Source organism: Hylobates moloch, unplaced genomic scaffold, assembly GCF_009828535.3.
Source record: "Hylobates moloch isolate HMO894 unplaced genomic scaffold, HMol_V3 SCAFFOLD_21, whole genome shotgun sequence".
Taxonomy (NCBI): Eukaryota; Metazoa; Chordata; class Mammalia; order Primates; family Hylobatidae; genus Hylobates; species Hylobates moloch.
This window is the reverse complement of record NW_026652296.1, coordinates 55486245-55512680: the sequence shown is the minus strand read 5'-3', so window position 1 is coordinate 55512680 and position 26436 is coordinate 55486245. Positions and strand designations below refer to the sequence as shown.

Sequence of the window (26436 nt, the reverse complement as noted above, 5' to 3'; positions counted from 1 at the left end):
CCTGCCTCAACCTCCCAAAGTGCTGGGATTATGGGCATGAGTCACCACGCCCAGCTTTCTCTACCCTTTTCAATGCCAGGTAAATTCCTTGCACTATAGGATTTGCTCACTTGTTCTCATTCCATTGTTTTCTTCTCCTCTTTTCGACTTAACTGGCCTGTCTTCATTTCTTTGTTATGCCTGTGTCTCTTATTCTTAGAGTATTTTATTTATTTATGAAATTATTATTTTTGAGACACGGTCTCATTTCTGTCACCCAGGCTGCAGTGCAGTGGCACAATCACGGCTCACTGCAGCCTCAACCTCCCAGGCTCAAGCGATCCTCCCATCTCAGTCTCCTGAGTAGCTGGGTATACAGGTGCTCGCAACCATGCCTGGCTAATTTTATATTTTTTGTAGAGACCAGGTCTCACTATGCTGCTCAGCCTGGTCTCGAACTCCTGGGCTCAAATGATCCTCCTGCCTCAGCCTCTCAAAGTGCTAGAATTACAGGCGTGAGCCACTGTGCCCCACCTGTAAGAGTATTTTAAGCTGGGTGTGGTGGCTCACACCTGTAATCTCAGTACTTTGGGAGGCCAAAGCGGGTGGATCACGATGTCAGGTGTTCGAGAGCAGCCTGGCCAACATGGTGAAACCCTGTCTCTACTAAACATACAAAAATTAGCCAGGTGTGGTGGTGTGTGCCTGTAATCCCAGCTACTCAAGAGGCTGAGGCAGGAGAATTGCTTGAACCTGGGAGACAGAGGTTGCAGTGAGCCGAGATCATGCCACTGCACTCCAGCCTGGCTGACAAAAAAAAAAAAAAGAGTATTTTAGAGAGTATTTTACCTATACTGAGTGTGATTTTACTATGAAGGCAGGAATGTCATGAAGTGAACACAAATGCAATGCCGTTTGGTTGTTAGAGTGCAGCTATTTTGTGCAGGTTGTGAGCTGCACAAAGGTGTGAGTATCGTTATGTTTCTTCAGCATCTCTGTTGGAGCACAAGAATACTTGTCAAATTGCAGGATAATGACTAAGCACGTGAGGGATGAAGTCACCAAAAACGGGGCTGGCTATGTGAGAGTCCTAAAGAAGGCTCAGGTAGGCTGTTGCCAGTTTACAGCTTTACCTTTATTTATATTCTCTTTTTTTTTCTTTTTTTGGCAGAATCTCACTCTGTTGCCCAGGCTGGAGTGCAGTGGCACAATCTCGGCTCACTGCAATCTCTGCCTCCCAGGTTCAAGCGATTCTCGTATCTCAGCCTCCCAGTACCTGGGACTACAAGTGTGCATCACCACGCCTGGCTAATTTTTTGTATTTTAGTAGAGATGGGGTTTCACCGTGTTGGTCAGCCTGGTCTCGATGCACCCGGCTACCTTTATTTATATTCAACAAGTGATCACTGAGCTTGCTCAGGCTCTGTGCTGAACATGCGATTATACCTGGAATCATTGAACAGTGAAAAGATATGAACTTTATTTATTCATGTATTAACGTATACAGTCACCTTGTCATGCCATTCAATAAGCGCAAATATCTTCTATGTGTTCAGAATTTTCTGGAATTTGGAAAAACAGAGATAAATAAGGCTGAGAACTTGACCTGAGGAATTTACAGCCTGAAAAGGAAGATATAAACGAATAGGTGTTGATGCAACAGTTCAGAAACATCAAGAACCTGAATCTTCTACAAGACCCAAGGAGGATAAAAATCAAATAAACTTTTCATTCCTTCTTTACGGTGTTGATGATGATCTCTATCTAAAAGTCTTGAGTCAATGCCTTTCTAGTTAATCAGTCACCATTGGCTGAGGGCAGGGGCTCACACCTGTAATCCCATCACTTTGGGAGACCAAGGTAGGAGTTTGAGACCAGCTTGGGCAACATAGCAAGACCTTGTCTCTATTTTAATTTAATTTTTTTTTTTTTTTTTTTGAGATGGAGTTTTGCTCTTGTTGCCCAGGCTGGAGTGCAATGGTGCGATCTTGGCTAACCACAACCTCCGCCTCCCAGGTTCAAGTGGTTCTCCTGCCTCAGCCTCCGGAGTAGCTGGAATTACAGGCATGTGCCATCATGCCTGGCTAATTTTGTATTTTTAGTAGAGACGGGGTTTCTCCATGTTGGTCAGGCTGGTCTCGAACTCCCAACCTCAGGTGATCCAGCCACCTCGACCTCCTAAAGTGCTAGGATTACAGCCGTGATTAAAATGATTTTTTAAAAAAATGGCTGGGTGCAGTGGCTTACACCTGTAATCCCAGTACTTCGGGAGGCCCAGGTGGGAGGATCACTTGAGGTCAGGAGTTTGAGATCAGCCTGAGTAACACAATGAGACTCCCGTCTCTACCAAAAAAAAAAAAAAAAAAAAAAAAGAAGAATCCTAACAACAATTAAAAAAAAAAGAAAAAGTAACCATCCTTTCTTTCTTAAATGAAGTAATAGCCCAGTTGCCTTTCCCCCTTGTATCTACTGCTATTTAGAAAGAAATGGGAAACGAAGAGAGAGAAAGCCTAATATAATTGCACACTGACCTGCGAGGTAATTGAGATGCTTTCTCCACACTCCAGGATTTTTCCAAGGACACAAAAACTTTCATTGTTATATTCGTGGTAAGTTTATATTCACATCAGTGTAATCACTAGCTTGAAGTGTCTGGTGGATTTTCCTGCTGATGCCGCTTTGGTGAGTGAGGAACTTTATGCTCCAACAATGGAAAGCCCAAGTCTATAAGAGAATGGGTTCCTGAAACGTCACAGCACTGACGTTTTCATTAGTCTGGAAACTTCATCACTGGAGTTGGTGGAAGTAAGATTTAAGTCTTACATGTGACTTCTACAGTGAAAATACCAAAGAGCCTTCCTATGAATAATTAAATGGCTGTACTGAGCCAGAGCAACAGCAAAAGATAAAAAGCACCCATTTGTCATCAGCCGGACTTAAAGGGGCCGAGTCCAGTTTTTATTCAACCTGCTTCAAGTGAAACTGCATCGGCCTTTACTCTTTTATTGGCAGGAAGGGAAGCTTTTGGCATCAGATGTTTTTCCACAGGAGAACTGTTTATTTGCTTAGTGAAACTGCAATAATAAAATTAATTAAAAGCTTTTTATCATGTAGCTATAGCACAGAGGAAGCATAAATGGACATTCAAAATGGCAAGATGAGTTCAAGGCCACACAGCATATATAACTATAGTCAGTGTAAGGATTAAAGCAATTAAGATGCTTTTTTTCTTTTAATTTTTTTTTTTTTTTTAAGATAGGGTCTTGCTCTGTTGCTCAGGCTGGAGTGTAGTGGTGCAATCATGGCTCATTTCAGATTCAAACTCCCGTTATTGAGGGATCCTCCCACCTCAGCCTCCCAAGTAGCTGGGATTACAGGTGCACACCACCATGCCCTGCTAATTTTTGTATTTTTTTAATGCAATGGGGTCTCACTATGTTCCCCAGGCTGGTCCCAAACTCCTCAGCTCAAGTGAGCTTCCCACCTCAACCTCCCAAAGTGCTGGGATTACAGATGTGACCGTGCCTGACCTGAGATTCTTAAAGTGCTTAGTGCTGTCTCATAGGAAATATTATTATGTGGTAGCAATTCTTATTCCTGACCACTTTTCTGTATTCGTTTCCTATTGCTGCTGTGACAAATTACCACAAGCTTAGTGACTTAAAACAACACAGATTTGGCCAGGTGCAGTGGCTCATGCCTGTAATCCCAGCACTTCGGGAGGCCGAGGCAGGCAGATCACAAGGTCAGGAGATCAAGACCATTCTGGCCAACATGGTGAAACCTTGTCTCTACTAAAAATACAAAAATTAGCTGGGCATAGTGATGCCTGCCTGTAGTTCCAGCTACTTGGGAGGCTGAGGCAGGAGGATTGCTTGAACCCGGGAGGCAGAGGTTGCAGTGAGCCGAGATCGTGCCACTGCACTCCAGCCTGGGCGACAGAGTGAGACTCCATCTCATACACACACACACACACACACACACACACACACACACACACACAAACAACAAAAAACTACAAATTTATCTTACAGTTCTGGAGGTCAGATGTTTCAAATGGGTCAGCAGGGCTGCATTCCTACTGGAGGCTCTAGTGGAAAATTGCTTTCTTGCCTTTTGCAGCTTCTAGAGGCCACCTGTGTTCCTTGGTTCATGGCCCCACTTCACTCTGACCTCTGTCTCCATCATCACGTCTCCTTTTCTGGCTCCGATCCTCCTGCTTGGCTCCTATAAGGACCCATGTGATGACATTGTACCCACCTGGATAATTCGGAATAATCTTCCCATCCCAAATCTTTAATCTGATCACATCGGCAGTCACTTCTGTCCTGGTAAGGTAATGCCCACAGATTCTGAGGATTAGGATGTGGTCTTGTTTGGGAAAGAGGACATGACTCAGTTTACCACATCTTCTTTCAATTTCCCTGCTCTAGGCTGGGCACAGTGGCTCACGTCTGTAATCCCAACACTTTGGGAGGCTGAGGCGAGCAGATTGCTTGAGTCCAGGGGTTCAAGACTAGCCTGGGCAGCATGGCGAGATCTCATCTCACAAAAAAATATAAAAATTAGCTGGACATAGTGGAGTGCACATGTGGTCCCAGCTACTCCAGAGGCTGAAGTGGGAGAATTGCTTGAGCCCAGGAGGTCAAGGCTGCAGTGAACTGCACTCGTGCTACTACGCTCCAGCCTGGGTGACACAGAGCCTGTCTCAGAAAAGAAAAGAAAAGAAAAGAAGAAAAGAAAAGAAAAAATTTCTGCTCTATTTTGGCTGAAATGATAGCAGCTTCCATTGACTGAGGGGCTGCTATGTGCTAGCCCTATGAGGGGGCTTAGAAATGACAGAAAATGCATGGGTGTAGCAGATGCAGACCGTGCTGTTATCCTTGCCCTTAGTATTTCTGAGCTCCCTGGCCAGGTTTTCAACTGCCCACAGTTATAACTATCTGCCTGAGGGCCTTCTCTGGCTGCCAGAGCTGAACTTGCCCCCGGGAGGCAGATGACAAGTGCCAAGGAATTAGTCCTCCTCTCTGCCCCAAGCAGCTGTTAATAGATGGCTGATAATGACCCAACTCCCCCGCCCTTTGCTGAGAAAACTCCTAGGTGTGTGTTATACACAGTCTTCTAGAGTACCCCAGTGGAGGCAGGGAGCGGTGGTTCATGCCTGTAACCCCAGCACTTTGGGAGGCTGAGGCGGGAGGATCGCTTAAGCCCAGGAGTTTGAGACCAGCCTGGGCAACATGGTGAGGTTCCCATCTCTATTAAACAAACAAACAAACAAAAACACAAAGTTATAGAGTGCTCCAGTGGTCTGCAGTGGTGACTTGCTTGGTAATATGCCCTCTCCTCTGTGGTCTGCCTTCCCTTTCTGATCTCATTTTCTCTACTCCCCTGTTAATGTTTTCTGGATCATCTGCTAAATAAACTACTCACATGTGAATCCTTGCCTCAGGATCTGCTTCTAGGGGAATTCAAGTTAGCATCTTTGAGCAATCAAGTAAGTTATCCAGTGTCCCATGGCTACTAAGTGATAGAGGAAGGTTTTGAACCCAGGTCTGCTGCAGAGCTCCTGTTCTGTAACCACTCCCAGTCACTTGTCTTTTTTTTTTTTTTTTTTTAATTTCCGTTTTCTTTTTCACCTGCTGTCAAACCCAGTCACTTCTTTTAGCTGGATTTGCGGCTCATTGTACCTAAGGGAGACTGTTGACCCAGTGTGTAATAAAGCTAAAAGGTGCCTATTTTCAAGTTCCTGATTTGAAGGAAGAGTGTAGACCCTGATCTGGTGGGGATGGGGATGCTGTGACTCTCAGGCTGTGGCCGTGTGTGGGAGCGCCCTGGGCATCCTTGGGCAGCACACGCAGACTCATGGGTCAGATGGGAATGGCTGGATTTCCATTATTTTTCTGCTTTCAAATTCTGCGGCAGGACATAGTAACAAAAAACCGGCTTAAAAAGTATGTGCATGCATGTCCTTCATCAATACATAATGTGCTTAGGGTAGTACACATCAGGACACAGACCCAGGACCCAGGCAACTTTCCTAGAATGTGGCTCTACTAGAAGTAGCTTTCCTAGAATACGGCTTTTAGCCCACAAACTGCCTGCACTACCGAAGAAGAAGGAAAAGAAATAGGTGGTCTGTCTCTGCCCCATTTTGTTTGTTTGTTACTCTTTTTTACACTTTAGAGTTGATATTGTCATAATTTTATTTTATTTTATTTATTTTTTTTTTTAAGACGGAGTTTTGCTCTTGTTGCCCAGGCTAGAGTGCAATGGCATGATCTTGGCTCACTGCAACCTCCGCCTCCCGAGTTCAAGCGATTCTCCTGCCTCGGCCTCCCAAGTTGTTGGGATTACAAGTGCCCGTCACCACGCCCAGCTATTTTTTTGTATTTTTAGTTGAGATGGGGTTTCTCCATGTTGGCCAGGCTGGTCTTGAACTCCTGACCTCAGGTGATCCACCAGCCTCCGCCTCCCAAAGTGCTGGGATTACAGGCGTGAGCACCTGACCGATATTGTCGTAATTTTAAATCTGATTTCTGAAGAGTTTTGTGAAGTTTTTTTTTGTTTTTTTTTTCCGAGACAGAGTCTAACTCTTTCCACCAAGGCTGGAGTGCAGTGGTGTGAACATGGTTCACTGCAGCCTCAACCTCCCAGGCTCAATTACTCCTCCCACCTCAGCCTCCCTGGGACCATAGGCACGTGGAACCACACATGGCTAAGTTGGTTTTTTTTGTTTTGTTTTGTTTGTTTTTCTATATTTTTTGGAGAGACAGGGGTTCACCATGTTGGCCAATCTGGTCTTGAACTCCTGGGCTCAAGCGATCTTCCTGCCTTGGCCTCCCAAAGTGCTGGGATTACAGGCGTAAGCCACCACCTTGGTTTTTTTTTTTTTTTGAGACAGAGTCTCGCTCTTTCACCCAGGCTGGAGTGCAGTGGCGCGATCTCGGCTCACTGCAGGCTCCGCCCCCCGGGGTTCACGCCATTGTCCTGCCTCAGCCTCCCGCGTAGCTGGGACTACAGGCACCTGCCCCCTCGCCCGGCTAATTTTTTGTATTTTTAGTAGAGACGGGGTTTCACCGTGTTAGCCAGGATGGTCTCGATCTCCTGACCTCGTGATCCGCCCGCCTCGGCCTCCCAAAATGCTGGGATTACAGGCGTGAGCCACCGCGCCCAGCCCTTGGTTTGTTTTTTAAGAGACAGTCTCACTCTGTCACCCAGGCTGGAGTGCAGTGACCTGATCATAGCTCACTGCAGCCTTGAATTCCTGGACCCAGTTATTTTCATTTTCTTTTTGTAGAGATGGGGTTCTCTTTATGTTGCCACCAGACTGGTCTTGAACTCCTGGTGTCAAGCAATCCTCCTGCCTCAGCCTCCAAAAGTGCTGTGATTACAGGCATGAGCAACCATACCCAGTAAAATTCTTTACCTTGTGAGGTTTATGTGTTTATTTTGTGTTCAGACACTTTAGTCTTTGGAGAACAAAACCCTGAAAAACAAAGAGTTGCATTAGCATTAGAATATGAGAAAAAGAAGGGTCACATTCAGAATATTGCAAGGCTACCAATTCACAGAAGGTATACCTGGCACATCCCTCTGAGTATTGGATGCCACTTGGTTTGAATCCTTTACTTACGGGATAAAACCGTAGGTGTTCTGCCTAATCTCTATCAGTTACCTTATCAGTGACACAGGTGATGTTACAGTTGTTGGCTGCATCCCTACTGGAAAGCTGGAAGAATGGTCCACGCTGGTACATTATTCGTGGGTTGATCTATCTCTACAGCCGAACCATCCCAGGAAGCCTAAAAAATGTGAAGGTTTAGGAAATTGAAACGTTATTGACTTTTTACTCCTTGGCATCTTGTCATCCCTCAGTCCCGACTCTTTTATTGTTGGTTTATAATCCATGGGCTCTCAATCTACCACAATAACTTTATGTTATCTATTACATATGGTATTATATAATAGCAAATATTATATTACCAATATCACGTGTGGTTGGTTGCATAGCATTTATTGCAAAATCATGATTTGGGCACATTTTACTCAAAATATGTTTGAATCAATTAACATTTTTAAATTTATTTTTAAAGACAGGGTCTCTCTCTGTCACCCAGGTTGGAGTATAGTGGCATGATCATAGCTCACTGCATCCTTGAACTTTTGGGCTCAAGTGATTATCCCATTTCAGCCTCCCAAGTAGTTAGGACTACAAGCGTGCACCACCACACCTGACTAATTAATTATTATTATGCTTTGTAAAGATGGGGTCTCACTATGTTGCCCAGGCTGGTCTCCAGCTCCTGGGCTCAAGTGATTCTCCTGCCTCAGCCTCCCAAAGTGCTGGGATTATAGGCATGAGCCGTTGCGCCCGGCTGAATCGATTTACTGATTTTGTTTTGTTTTGTTTTTGAGACCGAGTCTCACTCTGTTTCCAGACTGGGGTGCAGTGGCATGATCTCGGCTCACTGCAACCTCCATCTCCTGGATTCAAGCTATTCTCGTGCCTCAGCCTCCCGAATAGCTGGGACTACAGGCGTGAGTCACCATGCCCAGGTAATTTTTGTATTTTTAGTAGAGATAGGGTTTCACCATGTTGGCCAGGCTGGTCTCGAACTCCTGACCTCAGGTGATCTGCCCTCCTCAGCCTCCCGAAGTGCTGGGATTACCGGCGTGAGCCACCACACCCAGAATTCGAACTATTGTTCTAAAAAACAAAAATAGATTTTACCTTGACCAAAGAGTTTGGGACTAAATATTTTCCCCACTAGAAAAATTTTGAAGTACTTATGTGGGAAAAGGGAACAGCACAGGAAATGTTGCTGACCAAATCTCTCTACCCCCTCTTCAGACTGCAGTTTCACGGGGATTCCTACGCCTAAGTGCTAACACGTGTGCCTAGAAAAACAGAGGTGGCATGGATGTTAGAAGGCTGTGTGCAAGTGGATGGCATCCAATCCATAAAGTGCTTAGAGAGCAGTGGAGAAAAGATGAAGGGACAGAGAGATTGTGAAGCCAGACATCCTAAGGCTGTTGAGAGAAGCTCAAGGGGGATTGGGAGTTGGAGACTTCATCCCTCATGTGGCTGAGCTGCAAGAGTAGCTCACTCCTTTCTTGATGACAGTTACTCCAAGTCAGATAATATTTTGCCCGGCCTCCACTCAGTAAATTGAAAAGTGCAGCCGTTTGAAACTACACCGTGACAGTGGCTCATGCCTGTAATCCTAGCACTTTGGGAGGCTGAGTTGTACAGACTGCTTGAGCCCAGGACTTTGAGACCAGACTGGGTTACATAGTGAAAACCCACCTCTACAAAAAAAAAAAAAAAAAATACAAAAAAATTATCTGGATATGGTGGCTCATACCTATACTTCCAGCTACTTGGGAGGCTGAGGTGGAAGCATCATCTGAGCCCAGGAGATTGAGGCTGCAGTGAACTGAGATTGCTCCACTGTACTCCAGCCTGGGCTACAAAGTGAGACTCTGTCTCTAAAAACAAAAGAAAACAAAAAACAAAAACAAAACAAAACAAAAAAACTACACCATGGGCCAGGCATGGTGGCTTGCACCTGTAATCTTAGCACTTTGAGAGGCCAAGGCAGGAGGACTGCTTTACGCCAAGAGTTCAAGACCTGCCTGGGCAGCATAGTGAGACCCCCATCTCTAATAATGATAATAATAATAATGATAATAATAATAAATTAAACTACTCTAGGTGCAGATTTTGGGGGCATAAGGATTTGCTGTGCACAAGCTGGGACATAGCTGCCTGTCCTGAAAATGGAGGGGTCTTGTCCACTTTCCCACCATACGCTGTGGTCATCCTTTTGACAGTCCACTCCATTGATGGAACAGATAAATCAGAAGTCCTGCTGGAAGGAAACCAATTGTTCAACTCTGCTTTTGCAAAAGAATTCAAGTCATTTAAGGTTAGCCTTAAAATAGAACACCCCAGTAATGTGATCAACATGGAACAAAAGCTTCAGGAGAGACAGGAGGTCAGAGAGAAAATGATACCTCTGGCCGGCAACCCTGCAGAGACTTCCAGGAATAAGCAGGTAGCAGGCTCAGAAATGCCACTGATATCTGATGTGTCAGCAGTTTCCAAAGACCCTGGATGTTCCTTGATTCTTTACTACTTTTTTGTGTCACCAAACACTGACTCTTACATAACACAAGTTTCTGAACAGAAATTGAATATAATCTCATTAATTAGATAGGGGAGATGAATTGCAATGTAAACTTAGTGAAGAATTGGTACCTAGACAAAAGAAGGGAGTGTGAGCTCACCAGGGGTATCCACAGTCAAAATGAACAGCGTGAGTATCCTGTGAACATACTGGGACAGAGGATAGGGCATAGGAAGACAAAAAGGGACTGTCATCAACTTTGGTGCTAAATGAAGGGAAGGAGGAGCAGGTGGCCCAGATCTGGATGGGTTTGGATGTTTAATTGCATGAGGAAGCAAGTCAGCAGCTGCGAAGGAGAAGAGGGAAATTTAAAATAATCCTGGTGGCGGGGAGGAGCCTGTATTTGGCTAAAAGACCAGACTCTGTTCAGTGAGTGCAGCTGGTGAGGATGAATTTACAAAGGAGCTGTTGTCCCTACGAGTGACTTTTCCCTGGCAGTTCTTGAGAATAGAGTTATTTGACTTTTTATTGTCTTCTCATGTAAAGGAGTCCCTTCTAATTTGACTTTGTCATTATGGGAACTTTTTCCCTACAGATCCATAAGGAAGAAAGAAATGAAGGGATGGTCAGCAAAAAGCAGTTTAATTACTACTAAAAATAGCATAGGCCGGGTGTGGTGGCTCACAACTATAATCCTAGCACTTTGGGAGGCTGAGGTGGGTGGATCACTTGAGGTCAGGAGTTCGTGACCATCCTGGCCAACATGGCAAAATCCTGTCTCTACTAAAAATATAAAAATTAGCTGGGCTCAGTGGCATGCACCTGTAATTCCAGCTATTAGAGAGGCCTAGGCAGGAGAATAACTTGAACCTGGTAGGCAGAGGTGGCAGTAAGCTGAGATCATGCCACTGCACTCCGGCCTGGGCAACAGATCGAGACTCCATCTTAAAAAAAAAAAAAAAAAGCATAGACAAGGCATGGTGGTTTATGCCTGTAATCCCAGCACTGTGGGAGCCTGAGGTGGGAGGACTGCTTGAGCACAGGAGTTCAAGACCAGTCTGGACAACACAATGAAACTCCCCGTGTAGCTAGGCATGGTGGTACATGCCTTGCAGTCCCAGCTACTTAGTGGGGAGTGGGGAGGGAGAGTAGGTTGGACTGCTAAGGCAGGAAGATCACTTGATCCTGGGAGGTCAAGGCTGCAGTGAGCCATGATCGTGCCACTGCACTCCAGCCTGGGTGACACAGTGAAATCCTGTCTCAAAATAAGTAAATACAAATTTTAAAAGTATGTTCAATTCATTAAGTTTGTCAAGTAAAACAAGTAAGCAACATCAGACACAGAGAGAGGTAGAAAAACTCAGAAGTTTCTGAAAGGAACATTACGGACAACTGTTAGGGGAAGACTGGTGGTAAGTTTTTCTTATCACCTTAATTCAGAGGACACTCTCACTACTTTTTGTAACATGGTTGGGTGACTAAGCCCTTGCTCAGAGTTCAAAGTCCTAATGCTATTAATCTCTGAGATGATTCTCTGAAGAGGGTAGGATGCAGATTGTCTATGTCTGAAGTGGCTGTGGGTGCAGAAGATATCTAAACATTTGCAATTTGTTTGTTCCTTCTTTGCCACAACCCCACCCCCACTCCGTGCAATCTGCAGATTAAATACACATGAATCGTTTCCTGTTATGAAAATCTCCTCGGCCGGGTGCAGCGGCTCACACCATGACTGAGATCACGCCATTGCACTTCAGCCTGGGCAACAGGGCGAGACTCCATCCCCCCCCAAAAAAAGAAAATCTCCTCATGCCCAGGGCTCATAAGAATGGCCTTGGGCCTGCCTTAGGGGATGGTAGATTACATGTTAAGAGAATGTGAACATGGCTCAGTTATTTTGTAAAGGGGAAAAGGCATTAGGACCTTGGCATCCTTAATGAGAGCAGAATACTGACTCATGCTCCATAGAAAAGATTAGCAAATCTGTAACAACAGTATTATTAAAAAGAAAGAAAAAGCCAGTCCTCTGGGGTTCAGAGGAAGGAAAAGTCTCAGGTGTCCTGCCTGGAAAACTATGTGTGCATCTAAGTACTGCCAGAGCCCCAGCTCTGTGGGTCTGCAGGGCTGTGCACCAGAAGACCGAAAAGCTGCTATGGAGTCACTGGTCTGCTTTGATGGGTAGCTGCTGTTTGTTGGGAAACTGCTGTTTTCAGGTAGGGAAGGACGTGATGTCAGGGGGAACCCAACCAGAGTTGAGATTTCCTTGCTGTTGGAAGATAGATTGTCAGCCTGGGCTTGTTTCTGTGAGTTATGTTGACCTGGAAGTCTTCCAGCCCTTAGATCCATAGGGCTGGTTCTAGGCAAGAAGGTCTGTGTCTCCCTCCTGAGAAGCCTCCGATACCCCCTGATTCTGGGAGAGACTTCTAGGCATCATTCTAATAACCCAGCTTCAAACCTACTGCCCACGCAGAGAGCTGCTGGGAAAGTATTTGCATTTTGAAGGGGGACTCCACAGGACTCAAAGAAATGCATTTTGTTTTGTTTTAAAATAGTCTCACTCTGTTACCCAGGCTGGAGTGCAGTGGCATGGTGTTGGCTCACTGCAACCTCCACCTCTCAGGTTCAAGCAATTCTCCTGCCTCAGCCTCTCGAGTAGCTGGGATTACAGGCACCTGCCATCACACCCAGCTAATTTTTGTATTTTTGGTAGAGACCAGGTTTCACCATGCTGGCCAGGCTGGCCTCAAACTCCTGACCTCAGGTGATCCACCCAACTCGGCCTCCCAAAGTGCTGGGATTACAGGCATGAGCCACCATGCCTGGCTACCTCCTTTTTATAGAACAGAAACAACAGGAGCCCCAGGAGCTGGTGCTGTGGCCTGCAGGAGACATGAAGTTAGCACTTTGCCTCTCTCCTGAGTCTATATGGCCATCCACAACAAAGGAGGAAGCCAATTAAAGATAATAAGCCTAAGGAAAGCGATGTCTTCAGATTTTTATTTTCTACTTCAATTGAGTTGGGGCATCTGAGTTTCTTAATTACACATTTTTCTTTCATTTATGCTTTTATTAGTGATTTTCCATGGCTTGGCCTTTAAGAAAGCCACTTCAGCAACGAGGCACTCTGACACTGGGGTTGTTATAACACACATGAAGGATGTTTCTAAAACACACAGAGGATTTGGGTCACAGCTATCCAGTACAGGGTTGTCTGCTGTATCTATTTTAATGATTTAATAATTCATGAGTTCAACATGCTCTGGTTCAATTTTTTTCTTCAATTAATACTAACTTTCAAATTATTTTCTCAGATTGGGAATAGTAATTGTTATTCCTTTTGAGATAATAGCACTCTTTGCAGTTTTTTTTTTTCCAGACAGAGTCTTGCTCTGTCACCCAGGCTGGAGTGCAGTGGCATTATCTTGGCTCACTCCAACCTCCACCTCCCGGGTTCAAGCGATTCTCCTGCCTCAGCCTCCCAAGTAGCTGGGAGTATAGGCATGTGCCACCATGCCAGGCTAATTTTTTGTATTTTTAGTAGAGATGGGGTTTCACCGTGTTAGCCAGGATGGTCTCAATCTCCTGACCTCATGATCCGCCCATCTCGGCCTCCCAAAGTGCTGGGAATACAGGTGTGAGCCACCGCACCCAGCTCTTTGCAGTTTTAGTATTTTAATATCTTTTTAGCCAGCTCTGCCACATATGAGCTCTGTCACGGCTTATCTATTAATATATTCTGTGCCTTAGTTTCTTCATCTGTAAAAGGGACATAATAATAGTGTCTTTTTTTTAAGAGGTGCTGGGGAATGAACCCAGGGAATAACAATATCTTAATCACAGCATTGTAGTGAAGAGTAAATACAGAAATTCATGTAAATCATGCTCTTACTACAGTTCTGGAACACTCTACCAAGTTTAGCTATTATTAACATTATTATAATTGTTTTGAACTACAAAATTAGTATGTGCTCGTCATTAAAAAAAAAAAAAGTTCAGGCCGAGTGTAGTGGCTCATGCCTATAATCCCAGCACTTTGGGATACTCAGTTGGATCGCTGAGCTCAGGAGTTCAAGAACAGCCTGGACAACATGGTGAAACCCCATCTCAACAAAAAATACAAAAATTAGCTGTGCATAGTGGTGTGTGCCTGTAGTCCCAGCTTCTCGGGAGGCTGAGGTGAGAAGATCACTTGAGCCTGGGAGGCAGAAGTTGCAGTGAGCCGAGATCGTGCCACTGCACTCCAACCTGGGTAACAGAGTAAGACTCTGTCCCCCACAAAAAAAAGAAAAAAAAAAAAAGGCAAGGCACTGTGGCTCATGCTTATAATCCTAGCACTTTGGGAGGCTGAGGCAAGACGATCATTTGAGGTCAGGAGTTTGAGACCAGCCTGGCCTGGCCAACATGGTGAAACCCTCTCTACTAAGAAATACAAAAAAATGAGCCAGGCATGGTGGTGCACACCTGTAATACCAGCTACTCAGGGGCTGAGGCTAGAAAATAGGTGGAACCCAAGAGGCAGAGGTTGCAATGAGCCAAGATCAAGCCACTGCACTCCAGCCTGGGTGACAGAATGAGACCCTGTCTCAAAAAAAAAAAAAAAAGTTTCAAAACAATCCAAAACATAGAGGTTTATAAAGTAAGAAATGATTAGCGTCCTCTCTTGACCCAGCCCCACCCAATCCTGCTTTCTGGAGATAACCACTGTATTTGGACCACAGTCTTTCCAGGCATATTCATGCAATGTCTTAGAACTTTGCCTGTCCCATCTAACAAATTGACCATGACATCTCTCCACAGCAGCTCTGCGGGAAGCACCTCTTTACAGAATATGGGTATGATCTGACCTTGCCTGATTTGTATGTGGCTCCAGTATGTGTTTAGAGTGTCTTTCACATTATTATGTAGTTAAACCCTCCTTCTTTTCCTTAGACCTACTGGGTTTTGTCTAATGCTTTTAAAGACCTTTGCCATCAGGAGCATTGAGAAATACACTTGCCAGGATTGGAAAATGAAGAGGTCGGGTGTGGTGGCCTGTAATCCCATCATTTTGGGAGGCTGAGGCAGGAGGATTGCTTGAGCCCAGGAGTTCAAAACTAGCCTAGGCAACATAGTGAGACCTCGTCACTACAAAAAATGGAAAAAAAAAAAAATCAGCTGGGCATGGTGATGTACTCCTGTAATCCTAGCTGCTCAGGTGTGTTAGGTGATAGATGACTTGAGCCCAGGAGGTTGAGGCTGCAGTGAGCTGTAATCATGCCACTGCATTCCAGCCTGGGCAACAGAGTGAGACCCTATCTGGAAAAAAAAAATCCACTCAAAGGTATTTGTCAAAAAAACAAATGGATATTCAAAAAGAGAAAAAAAACTGAGTGATTGTTGTATCTTTGACAGTGAGATGTTTCTATTAATATGCTTTTTAAGTTGAAAGATAAAGTTGTATGTATTTACCATGTACAACATGATGTTTTAAAATACACATACATTTTGGAATGACTAAATCTAGCTAATTAACATAGGCATTGCCTTACATACTTTTCACTTTTGTGGTAAGAACACTTCACATCTGCCCTCTTAGCATTTTCCAAGAATACAATGTATTATTGACTATCACCACCATAATGTATAACAGATCTCTTGAAGTTATTCCTCCTATTTAACTGGAATTTTGGCCATCATCTCTCCAGACTGTCCTCCTCACAACCACCCCATCTCCTGCCAACCACCATTTTACTTTCTCTCTCTCTCTTTTTTTTTATTTTTATTTTTTTGAGACGGAGTGTAGCTTTGTCGCTCAGGCTGGAGTGCAGTGGCACAATCTTGGCTCACTGCAGCCTCCGCCTCCCAGGTTCAAGTGATTCTCCTGCCTCACCCGCTCAAGTAGCTGGGATTACAGGTACGTGCCACCATGACCAGCTAATTTTTGTATTTTTAGTAGAGAAGGTTTCACCATGTTGGCCAGGCTGGTCTCCAACTCCAGACTTCAGGTGATCCACCCACTTCAGCCTCCCAAAGCACTGGGATTACAGGCATAAGCCCCCATGCCCGGCCCACCATTTTACTCTCCACCTCTACAAGATCAACTTTTTTGGTTTCTACATTTAAGTGAGATCACACAGTATTTGTCTTTCTGTGACTGGCTTATTTCACTTAACACAATGTCCTCTAGGTTCACTGCATGTTGTTGCAAATGACAGGAGTTTTCTTTTATGGCTAAATAGTATTCCATTGTTTGTATATACCACATTTTCTTTATCAATTTATCCACTGATGGACACTTAGACTGATTTCTTTCTTTCTTTCTTTTTTTTTTTTTTGAGACAGAGTCTCACTCTGTTGCCCAGGCTGGAGTGCAGAGACGTGATCTTGGCTCCCTACAACCTCCAGCTCCCAGGTTCAAGTGATTCTCCCACCTCAGCCTCTTGAGTAGCTGGGATTACAGGTGTGCACCAACACACTCTGCTAATTTTTGTATTTTTAGTACAGACAGGGTTTCACCATGTTGGCCAGGCTGGTCTCAAACTCCTGACCTCAAGTGTTCCATCCACTGTGGCCTCCCAGAGTGTTGGGATTACAGGTGTGAGCCACCGTGCCCAGCCTGGTCAATTTCATGTCTTGGCTATTGTGACTAGTGCTGCAAAGAACATGGGAGTGCAGATATCTTTATGAGGTAGTGATTTCTTTTCCTTTGGATATATACCTGGTAGTGGGATTGCTGGATCTTATGATAGTTCTATTTTTAATTTTTTTGAGGATTTTCTACAATGTTTTCCAAAATGACTATACTACTTTACATTCTCACCAACAGGTACAAGGGTTCCCTTTTCCATCCTCACCAGCACTTATTACCTCTTGTCTTTTTTTGTCTTTTTTTTATTTTTTATTTTTTTTGAGACAGAGTCTTGCTGTTGTTGCCCGGGCTGGAGTGCAATGGCATGATCTTGGCTCACTTCAACCTCAGCCTCCTGGGTTCAAGCAATTCTCCTGCCTCAGCCTCCTGAGTAGATGAGATTACAGCTGCCCGTCACCACTCCTGGCTAATTTTTGTATTTTTAGTAGAGATGGGGCTTCACCATGTTGGCCAGGCTGGTCTCAAACTCCTGACCTCATGTGATCCACCCACCTATGCCTCCCAAAGTGCTGGGATTACAGGCATGAGCCACCGCGCCAGCCTGGCCTACAGTTTGTCTTTTTGATAACAAGTATTCTAACCGGTGTAGGTAATATCTCACTGTGGTTTTAATTTGCTTTTCCTTGATTATTAATGCTGTTGAACTTTTTTCATACATCTATTGGCCATTTGTATGTCTTCTTTTGAGAAATGTCTATTCTGATCCTTTGCCCATTTTAAAATCAGGTCATTTGTTTCCTTGCCATTAAGTTGTTTGAATTCCTTATGTGTTTCGGATATTATCTCCTTATTAGACACATAGTTTGCAAATATTTTCTCCCATTCTGTAGGTTGTCTCTTCACTTTGTGGTTTGCTGTGCAGAAGCTTTTAGGTTGATGTAATCCCATTTGTCTATTTTTGCTTTTGTTGCCCATGCTTTTGGAATCACTTCAAAGAGTCATTGCCCAGGCCAGGCGTGGTGGCTCGTGCCTGTAATCCCAGCACTTTGAGAGGCTGAAGCAGGTGGATCACTAGAGGTGAGGAGTTTGGGACCAGCCTGGCCAACATGGTGAAACACCCTCTCTACAATCTATAAAAAATACCAGGGCATGGTGGCACGCACCTGTAGTCCCAGCTATTAGGGAGGCTGAGACAGGAGAAATGCTTGAAGCTCAGGAGAGGGAGGTTGCAATGAGCCGAGATTGTACACTGCACTTCAGCCTGGACGACAGAATGAGACTCTAGCTCAAAAAAAAAAAAAAAAAAAAAAAAAAAAAACTTGAAGATAGGCAGCATTATAAGCACATAAAAATCTTTATCGCCGGCCGGGCACAGTGGCTCACACCCGTAATCCCAGTACTTTGGGAGGCTGAGACAGGTGGATCATAAGGTCAGGAGTTTGAGACTACCTGGCCAATATGGTGAAACCCCGTCTCTACTAAAAATACAAAAATTAGCTGGGCATGGTCATGGGCACCTGTAATCCCAACTACTCGGGAGGCTGAGGCAGAGAATTGCTTGAACCTAGGAGGCGGAGGTTGCAGTGAGCTGGGAGTGCGCCACTGCACTCCAGCCTGGGTGACAAAGCAAGACTCCATCTCAAAAAATAAAAATAAAAATTAGCCGGGCGTGATGGTGCATGCCTGTAATCCCAGCTGCTAGGCAGGCTGAGGCAGGAGAATCGCTTGAACCTGGAAGGTGGAGGTTGTGGTGAGCCGAGATTGTGCCATTGCACTCCAGCCTGGGCAACAAGAGCAAAATTTCGTCTTAAAAAAAAAAAAAGTCTTTATCACCATATTGTACACACTGATTTCTAAGCATTGCAGTGGTTCCCCTAAGATGAGATAGCACATTTCAATAAACACATAAGAATCAAAAAGAATCAAATTATTCTTTTGTTTTGAGCGGAGTCTCGCTCTGTCACCCAGGCTGGAGTGCAGTGGCACTATCTTGGTTCACTGCAACCTCTGCCTCCCAGGTTCAAGCGATTCTCCTGCCTCAGCTTCCCGAGTAGCTGGGATTACACGCACATGCCACCAAGCCCGGCTAATTTTTGTATTTTTAGTAGAGACGGGGTTTCACCATGTTGGCCAGGCTGTTCTCGAACTCCTGACCTCATGATCCACCCGCCTTGGCCTCCAAAAGTGCTGGGATTACAGGTGTGAGACACTGCGCCCGACCCAAATTATTCTTTACTATTCAGAAGCATCATCAGTTTCTTTGACAAAAAATTATACTCAAATTACATGTTTTCTGCTAACACACCATACTTTTCATTATTTCTAGCATGGTTCAAATAATTAATTTGGGAGGAAAATAAATTTAGAATTGCTGGCCAATAGTCTGTCACTTACTCCATCAAGCAATATTATTTTCATAGTCCTGAAAAGCATTTATTGTTCCCTTTTTACAGATGAGAAAATTAAGGCTCAGAGAGGTTAAATGGCTACGGTCATACAATTGGTTAATAAGAAAGCCAGGATTCAAGCTCGGCCTCCTAACTCCACCTTTGGGGCATTTGCTGCTTCACTCTTGAATGTCCATAGCTGAGGGTGGCTCTGGGCCATGAGTCAGTCATGTCTGTCCCTAGCGTAATGAAATCTCATGCTCTCTATTAAGCTTCACATACTTGAGGTGCCAAGAAATGGATTCTTTTTCCTAGCATCATGGAATATCCACCAAGTAGTGTTTATAAAGTCTTTATGACTTGCCTAGCATTGTGTTAATACTGATTTTAGTTCTTACAGTCCACACTTGCGTAACTGTAATAGGTTCATTACCAGATGCACATGGCAAGTCAGTACACCAAGATGCCAGGTTGTAGCAGAGAAAAAAGTTTATAGGGTGCCGAATGAGGAGATGGAAGGGGAACTTCAACTCTGTCTCCCTGAGGAGTTTGGGGATAAGACTAATAAGGGTTTTGAAGTGGGCCAAAGTGTGGAAGTCATTGACTGGTGGAAGAGTGTAGGAAGATGTCACAGACAGGGAGATAAAGAAACTGTATTCTCTGCCGGGCGTGGTAGCTCATGCCTGTGATTTCAGCACTTTGGGAGGCCAAGGTGGGCAGATCACCTGAGGTCAGGAGCTCCAGACCAGCCTGGTCAACATAGTGAAACCCCGTCTCTACCAAAACTAGAAAAATTAGTGGGGTGTGGTAGTACCCACCTGTAACCCCAGCTACTCAGGAGACTGAGGCAGGAGAATCGCCTAAACCCAGGAGGTGGAGGTTGCAGTGAGCTGAGATCGCGCCACTGCACTCTAGCCTGGGCAACAGAGCGAGACACTGTCTCAAAAAAATTAAAGAAAAAGTAAAAGAAACTGTATTCTCATGCTTATTTGGTTCCTCTGTTGGGGGATCTTAAAATTGGTAGGCATAAGTGGTTTCATTGGAATTTGGGATCTGAAAAACATCTTAAACAAAAGCCTTATGATTCTAATGTCAGAGATCCCATCCATCTTAAAGAAAAGTCTTATGCTTCTAACCTCAGAAATCCTATCCGTAGGAACAATGGAGGTTGCAAATGGTCAGTATCTAGTGATTAATGCATAATTATTGTAACTATATGTCTGCCCAGAATTTTTTTTTTTTTTTTTTTTTGAGACAAGGTCTTGCTCTGTCATCCAGGCTGGATGCAGTGGTGTACTCATAGCTCACTGTAGACTTGACCTCCTGGGCTCAAGTGATCCTCCTGCCTCAGCCTCCCGATTAGCTGGGACTACAGGCACAAACCACTGTGCCTGGCTAATTTTTTTCAGTTTTTGTAGAGATGATGTCTCTACAAAAATGCCCAGGCTGGTCTTGAACTCCTGGCTTCAAATACTTGGCCTCCCAAAGTGTTAGTGTTACAGGCATGAGCCACCAAGCCCGGCCCAGAATTCTTAGCCTTGTGAGGATGGCTTCATTTGTGTTCATTATAAATGTACAAGAAGTTACTGAGCGAGACACTCTGCAAGTGCTAGACAGGGCATGATGGCTCATGCCTGTAATCCCAGCACTTTGGAAGGCCAAGGCGGGCAAATCACTTGAAATCAGGAGTTTGAGACTAGCCTGGCCAATGTGGTGAAACCCTGTCTCTACCAAAAATATAAAAATTAGCAGAGCATGGTGGCACGCGCCTGTAATCCCAGCTACTTGGGAGGCTGAGGCAGGAGAATAGGTTGAACCCAGGAGGCGGAGGTTACAGTGAGCCAAGATTGCCCCACTGCATTCCAGCCTGGGCAACAGAGCAAGGATCCGTCTCAAAAAAAAAAAAAAATAGGGAGTTTACAGTCCATCTGATATTTTTTCCCCTTGGCTGTCAACTTACTGTTTAATTATGCCTTTAGACCATTGCATGATTGAAAAAGCACTAAGATGTCTTTTTTTTTTGAGAAGGAGTTTTGCTCTGTTGCCAGGCTGGAGTGCAGTAGTACGATCTCAGCTCACTGCAACCTCTGCCTCCTGGGTTCAAGTGATTCTCCTGCCTCAGCCTCCCGAGTAGCTGGGACTACAGGCGTGCACCAACATGCCCAGCTAATTTTTGTATTTTTAGTAGAGACAGGGTTTCCCCATGTTGGCCAGGATGGTCTCAATCTCTTGACCCTGTGATCTGCCTGCCTTGGCCTCCCAAAGTGTTGAGATTACAGGCGTGAGCCACCATGCCCAGCCTTTTTCTTTTTCTTTCTTTTTTTTTTTTTTTTTGAGACAGAGTCTCGCTCTGCCACCCAGGCTGGAGTGCAGTGGCACGATCTCAGCTCACTGCGATCTCCACCTCCCAGGTTCAAGTGATTCTCCTGCCTCAGCCTCCCAAGTAGCTGGGACTACAGGTGCCCACCACCATGCCCAACTAATTTTTTTATTTTTAGTAGGGACGGTGTTTCACCATGTTGGGTAGACTGGTCTCGAACTTCTGACCTCAATGATCCACCTGCCTCAGCCTCTCAAAGTGCTGGGATTATAGGCATGAGCCACCGCACCTGGTATAACCCCATCTCTACATAAAATACAAAAGTTAGCTGAATGTGGTGGTGTGTACCTGTAGTCCTAGCTACTCGGAAGGCTGAAGTGGAAGGACGGCTTAAGCACAGGAGGTGGAGATTGCAGTGAGCCTAGATTGTGCCACTGCACTCCAACATCGGCAACAGAGCCAGACCCTGTTTCAAAAAAAAAATGCCTTGAGACTCATTAATAAAAAAGTTCACCCTTGAACTTTTGTGATGTTTCCTTACCCCTTTCTTAAAGCCACATCCCTAGATGAAAAAGTAATTAGATCAAGGTTCAGAATGGCAAAGAGAGATAAGATAATTGCAAATAACATCATCCTACTTTGAAAGAGCTATTTTGGTCTTTCAACTAAAATGACTTTTTTCTGTTGAAGGAGATTTGGCTGAAGTAGCTGGCTCAGCTGATGGCAGAAAATCAACAAAATATGAAGAGCGTCATAAAATTGTGGCATAACCCAATTTATGCAGTCATTATATAATCAATGGCAAAACAGAAGGGAATCTAAAACAATTTATAATTTACTTTGGGAATGCAATAAACTATTTTGTTTTCTCTGGCAAGATTTTGTTGTGATGCTTATTTCAATTAGTTTTCATTTCTTATGCATGCACTAACTAAAAGTGGCAAGACAGTATGGTCGAAGGCATGCTTATGAAACTGCCTTTGCAAAAATTACAACTGAGAAAATTATGATGGTGAAAGAGATCTGACCTAACTGACTCCATCTTGCTTCTAACCTCCAAGCTGTCCTTGTTCATTCCTGGGTGCAGGCTGCACTAACTTTGGGAGTTTACGGCTTAACTTTGAAACAAATACAATGACAACCCTTCCCCAAAACAAATCCCTTTCCTGGGGACTAGACCGCCTTTGCAGGACTAGTAAATAGGCCTCAAGGTTAGAAATCATGGTTTAGGATTCATGAAGCTGGCTGGCAGCAGGGAGTGGGGGAATCACTTGAGGTCAGGAGTTCAAGACCAGCCTAGCAAACCTGGTGAAACCCCATCTCTACTAAAAATACAAAAATTAGGCAGGTGTGGTGGCATGCATCTGTAGTCCCAGCTACTTGGGAGACTGAGGCAGGAGAATCGCTTGAACCCCTGAGGCGGAGGTTGCAGTAAGCCAAGATAGCAGCAGTGCACTCCAGCCCGGGTGACAAAGCAAGATTCCATAACAACAACAACAACAACAACAAACTAAGACCAGTGCTTGAGATGTTTTCCAGACCTTGCACTTGACGGATTAGCTGGCATTGCTCAGATCAATAAACAGGCTCATCTGGTCTTGTGGCCCCCACCCAGGAATTGACTGAGTGCAACAGGACAGATTCGACTCTCTATGATTTCATCTCTGACTTGATCAATCAGCACTCCCCACTTTCTGATCCCCCTACCTACCAAATTATCCTTAAAAAACTCAATACCTGAGTTTCAGGGTGACTGATTTGAGTAATAATAAACTCTGGTTTCCTGTGCAGCTGGCTCTGCATTTGTTAAACTCTTCATCTGTTGCAATTCCCATGCCTTGATAAATCGGCTCTGTCTAGGCAACGGGCGAGAAGAACCCGTTGGGTGGTTACACTTATATGGCAAAAAAAGTCACTATCGACTTCAGAAATTTGCACCAGAAGCCCACAGAAAGATAAGGTTCATCATGGAAAAGCCACAACAGAATAAATAAGAGTTAATTTATACCCAGACTTTTTTTTCAAGCAAAGGTAGACACTAGCAAAGGCTTTAAGGTTTGTTTCACTGACAACAAGCCATGAAGAAGTCATGTTTCTGAGATTTCTTGGAGGGTATAAAGTTGAGTGGGGTGTGAATGAGGAGTGGGGAACAGGGGAGACCTGGGAAGAGACTTATTTATTCGTGCATATAACAATGATTTCTGAGTACTTATATGTGAGTCACTGAGCTGGGCTCCGAAATACAAGCAGAAAAAAGATAAACATGGTCTTTGCCTTTGAGATACTTACAGTTCGGTGGGAAAAGCAGAAAGGACAAAGGAGTTCAGAGCAATCTGGGTAAACAGAGGAAAGTGAGCTATTCTTGCAAAGGACAACTAACTCTTTTCAGATAAGTCAGAGAAGGTTCCTGGAGGAAAAAACTGGTTAAAGCTGAGATCATAAGGAAGATAAACATCAAAGAAGAGAGAAGAGTGTTCGTAAGGGAAGAAATTGCATGGGGGAAAAGCTCAGGAGAGAGGGCAAGCATGGAGTATTTAAGGAAAAGAAAGTCCAGGCATGGTAGCTCACACCTGTAATCCCAGCACTTTGGGAGGCCAAGGTGGTGGATCACCTGAGGTCTGGAGTTCGAGACCAGCCTGACCAACATGGTGAAAACCCAACTCTACTAAAAATAAAAAAAAATTAGCTGGGCATGGTGGCACATGCCTGTAATCCCAGCTGCTCAGGAAGCTGAGGCAGGAGAATTGCTTGAACCCGGGAGGCAGAGGTTGCAGTGAGCCAAGATTGCGCCACTGCACTCCAGCCTGGGCGACAGAGCGAGACTCCATTTCCAAAAAAAAAAAAAAAAGGAAAGGAAAATAGTGTATAGGTAAAATATTTATCTTAAGTCCAGGACTCCTAATTTATGGGTTATTATTCCAATGTAGGCATCGATAGGAGGCTATGAGTATACACTACTCTTTCAAGAAAGTGGTGAAAGGGGAAAATAGCCCTGAGTTTTGTTAAATTTTATAGGAGTCCATTGATTTGGTCTGACCTCCTCCACTAGGCCCCAACAGGCCAGGCCAAATCAGAACTGAGTTACTTGTGCTAAGTGCCATGTAATCAAATTGAACTTTGAAACAAGCCCATCTTCCAGAAAACGGGAGATTCCAGTCAATCTGAGTAAATATAATAAGGAAGTCTCCTCTGTTTTAACCCTACAAGGAAAGTAACTTTGAAATGATCAATTTACAGGGCCGGGTGCAGTGGCTCACGGCTGTAATCACAGCACTTTGGGAGGCCCAGGCGGGAAAATCACTTGAGGTCAGGAGTTCAAGACTAGTCTGGCCAACATGGCAAAACCCTGTCTCTACTAGAAATACAAAAATTAGCCAGGCATGGTGGTGCATGCCTGTGAGCCAGGTACTAGGGAGGCTGACACACAAGAATCGCTTTAACTCAGGAGGTGGAAGTTGAGATCACACCAGGGCACTCCAGCCTGGACGACAGAGTAAGACTGTCTCAAAAAAAAAAAAAAAAAGAACGATCAATTTGCTTTTTGTTCTTTCTGCATTCTTTAGCCCCTTTTCTGCCTATGAAGCCAACCTTGTCTGCTCAGCTCGTTGGAACATTCAATCTTATAGAATGAGATGCTGCTTGATACTAGAATTGTAAACAAAAGCCAATTAGATCTTTAAGCTAAATCTTAATTTTGTAATTTTGTCTTTAGACAGTCTCTTTTTTGTGGTCCTGCAGTTGTGGCAGTTATGCAGTTATCTGCATGCATCAGAATATTACAATATTTTCATCCTCGTCTTTAATTTCTACTTTTCATATTTTTAAAATGTAGACATTTAAGTTTATTTATTAATTAAAACCATTTTGTAGAGACAAGGTCTCTACTGTGTTGCCCAGGTGGGTCTTGAACTCTTTGCCTCAAGTAATCCTCCCATCTTGGCCTCCCAAAGCAGTGGGATTACAGGGGCATACCACCCCACCCTCTCCAAGACATTGAATTTTTTTTTTTTTGAGACGGAGTTTCGCTCTCGTTGCCCAGGCTGGAGTGCAATGGCACGATCTCGGCTCACCGCAATCTCCGCCTTCTGGGTTCAAGCGATTCTCCTGCCTCAGTCTCCCGAGTAGCTGCGATTACAGGCTGCACCACCACGCCCAGCTAATTTTGTATTTTTAGTAGAGACAGGGTTTCTCTATGTTGGTCAGGCTGGTCTCGAACTCCCGACCTCGGGTGATCCTCCTGCCTCGGCCTACCAAAGTGTTGGGATTACAGGCGTGAGCCACCGAGCCCAGACGAATTTTTTTTTTTTTTAAAGACAAGGTCTAGCTCTGTTGCCCAGGCTGGACTGCGGTGGCAAGAACATGGCTAACTGCAGCCTTGACCTCTCAGGCTCAAGCAATTCTCCCACCTCAGCCCCTCAACTACCTGGGCCTACAGGCATGTGCCACCATGCCTGGCTAATTAAAAAAAAAATTTTTTTTTTATAGAGACACTGTCTCCCTATGTTGCCCAGGCTGGTCTCAAACTCCTGGCCTCAAGTGATCCGTCTCAGCCTCCCAAAGTGCTGGGACTACAGGCGTGAGCCACCGCGCCAGGCCCACATTTAAATTTTTGAATATTTTTTCTGTTCCCTTAGCGTTTACCAAGCACATTTATCGACAAGCCTCCTCAGGAAACCGCCCAAAGCAGCCAAATGTGGCAAGCCTCACTGACAGGAGAAAAGCCTCAGTCAACATGGCCGCGACTGGCTTCCATTGCCCTTCACTGCCCGCAGTAAGGATGGCTCCGGCGACTTCCTTCGAAACTCACATTTCCCGTAAAAAAGATGGCGCCATTGCTTCCGCGTTCCGGTTGCGGATGGTGAGTGTGTTGGCGGGCCTGGCGGCTACTCTCGTCAGTTTTCTGGAGTGCTTTGGAGAGAGGTAAGCGCGGGGTGGGGGGTCGGAGTGGTGGTGGCGGGGGTCACAGCAATGCATGTGATCGTTCTCTCTCAATTAGGATGTTATGGAGGCTTTCCTTGGCATGTCAGGATTTCCTGCTAGCTCCCCGCCCCTTCC

At 44.7% G+C, this 26436-nt stretch overlaps 1 protein-coding gene and 1 long non-coding RNA gene across 6 annotated transcripts in view; one reads left to right on the top strand and one right to left on the bottom strand.

Moving 5' to 3' along the window:
• Nucleotides 1-1444: 1444 nt before the first annotated feature.
• LOC131382219 (uncharacterized) lies at nt 1445-26309 on the bottom strand. 2 transcript variants are annotated; one of them, XR_009211502.1, is made up of 6 exons: nt 26189-26309; nt 7655-7781; nt 7406-7465; nt 4012-4206; nt 2511-3053; nt 1445-1541 (listed from the first exon to the last, which is right to left on the bottom strand). It is a non-coding gene; the product is annotated as an uncharacterized LOC131382219 (long non-coding RNA). The 2 variants fall into 2 exon arrangements; XR_009211503.1 differs by having other exon boundaries at nt 2511-2769.
• SHLD1 (shieldin complex subunit 1) overlaps nt 26093-26436 on the top strand; it is a 115209-nt gene continuing 114865 nt past the window's right edge. The window contains exon 1 of one of the 4 annotated variants that reach the window (XM_032142558.2): nt 26093-26239. In XM_032142558.2, coding sequence (XP_031998449.1) covers nt 26205-26239 — 35 coding nt within the window. In that variant the 5' untranslated portion in view covers nt 26093-26204. Of the gene's footprint in view, nt 26302-26436 lie in introns of all 4 variants that reach the window. The other 3 variants (XM_058433063.1, XM_058433062.1, XM_032142557.2) reach the window with 3 other exon arrangements.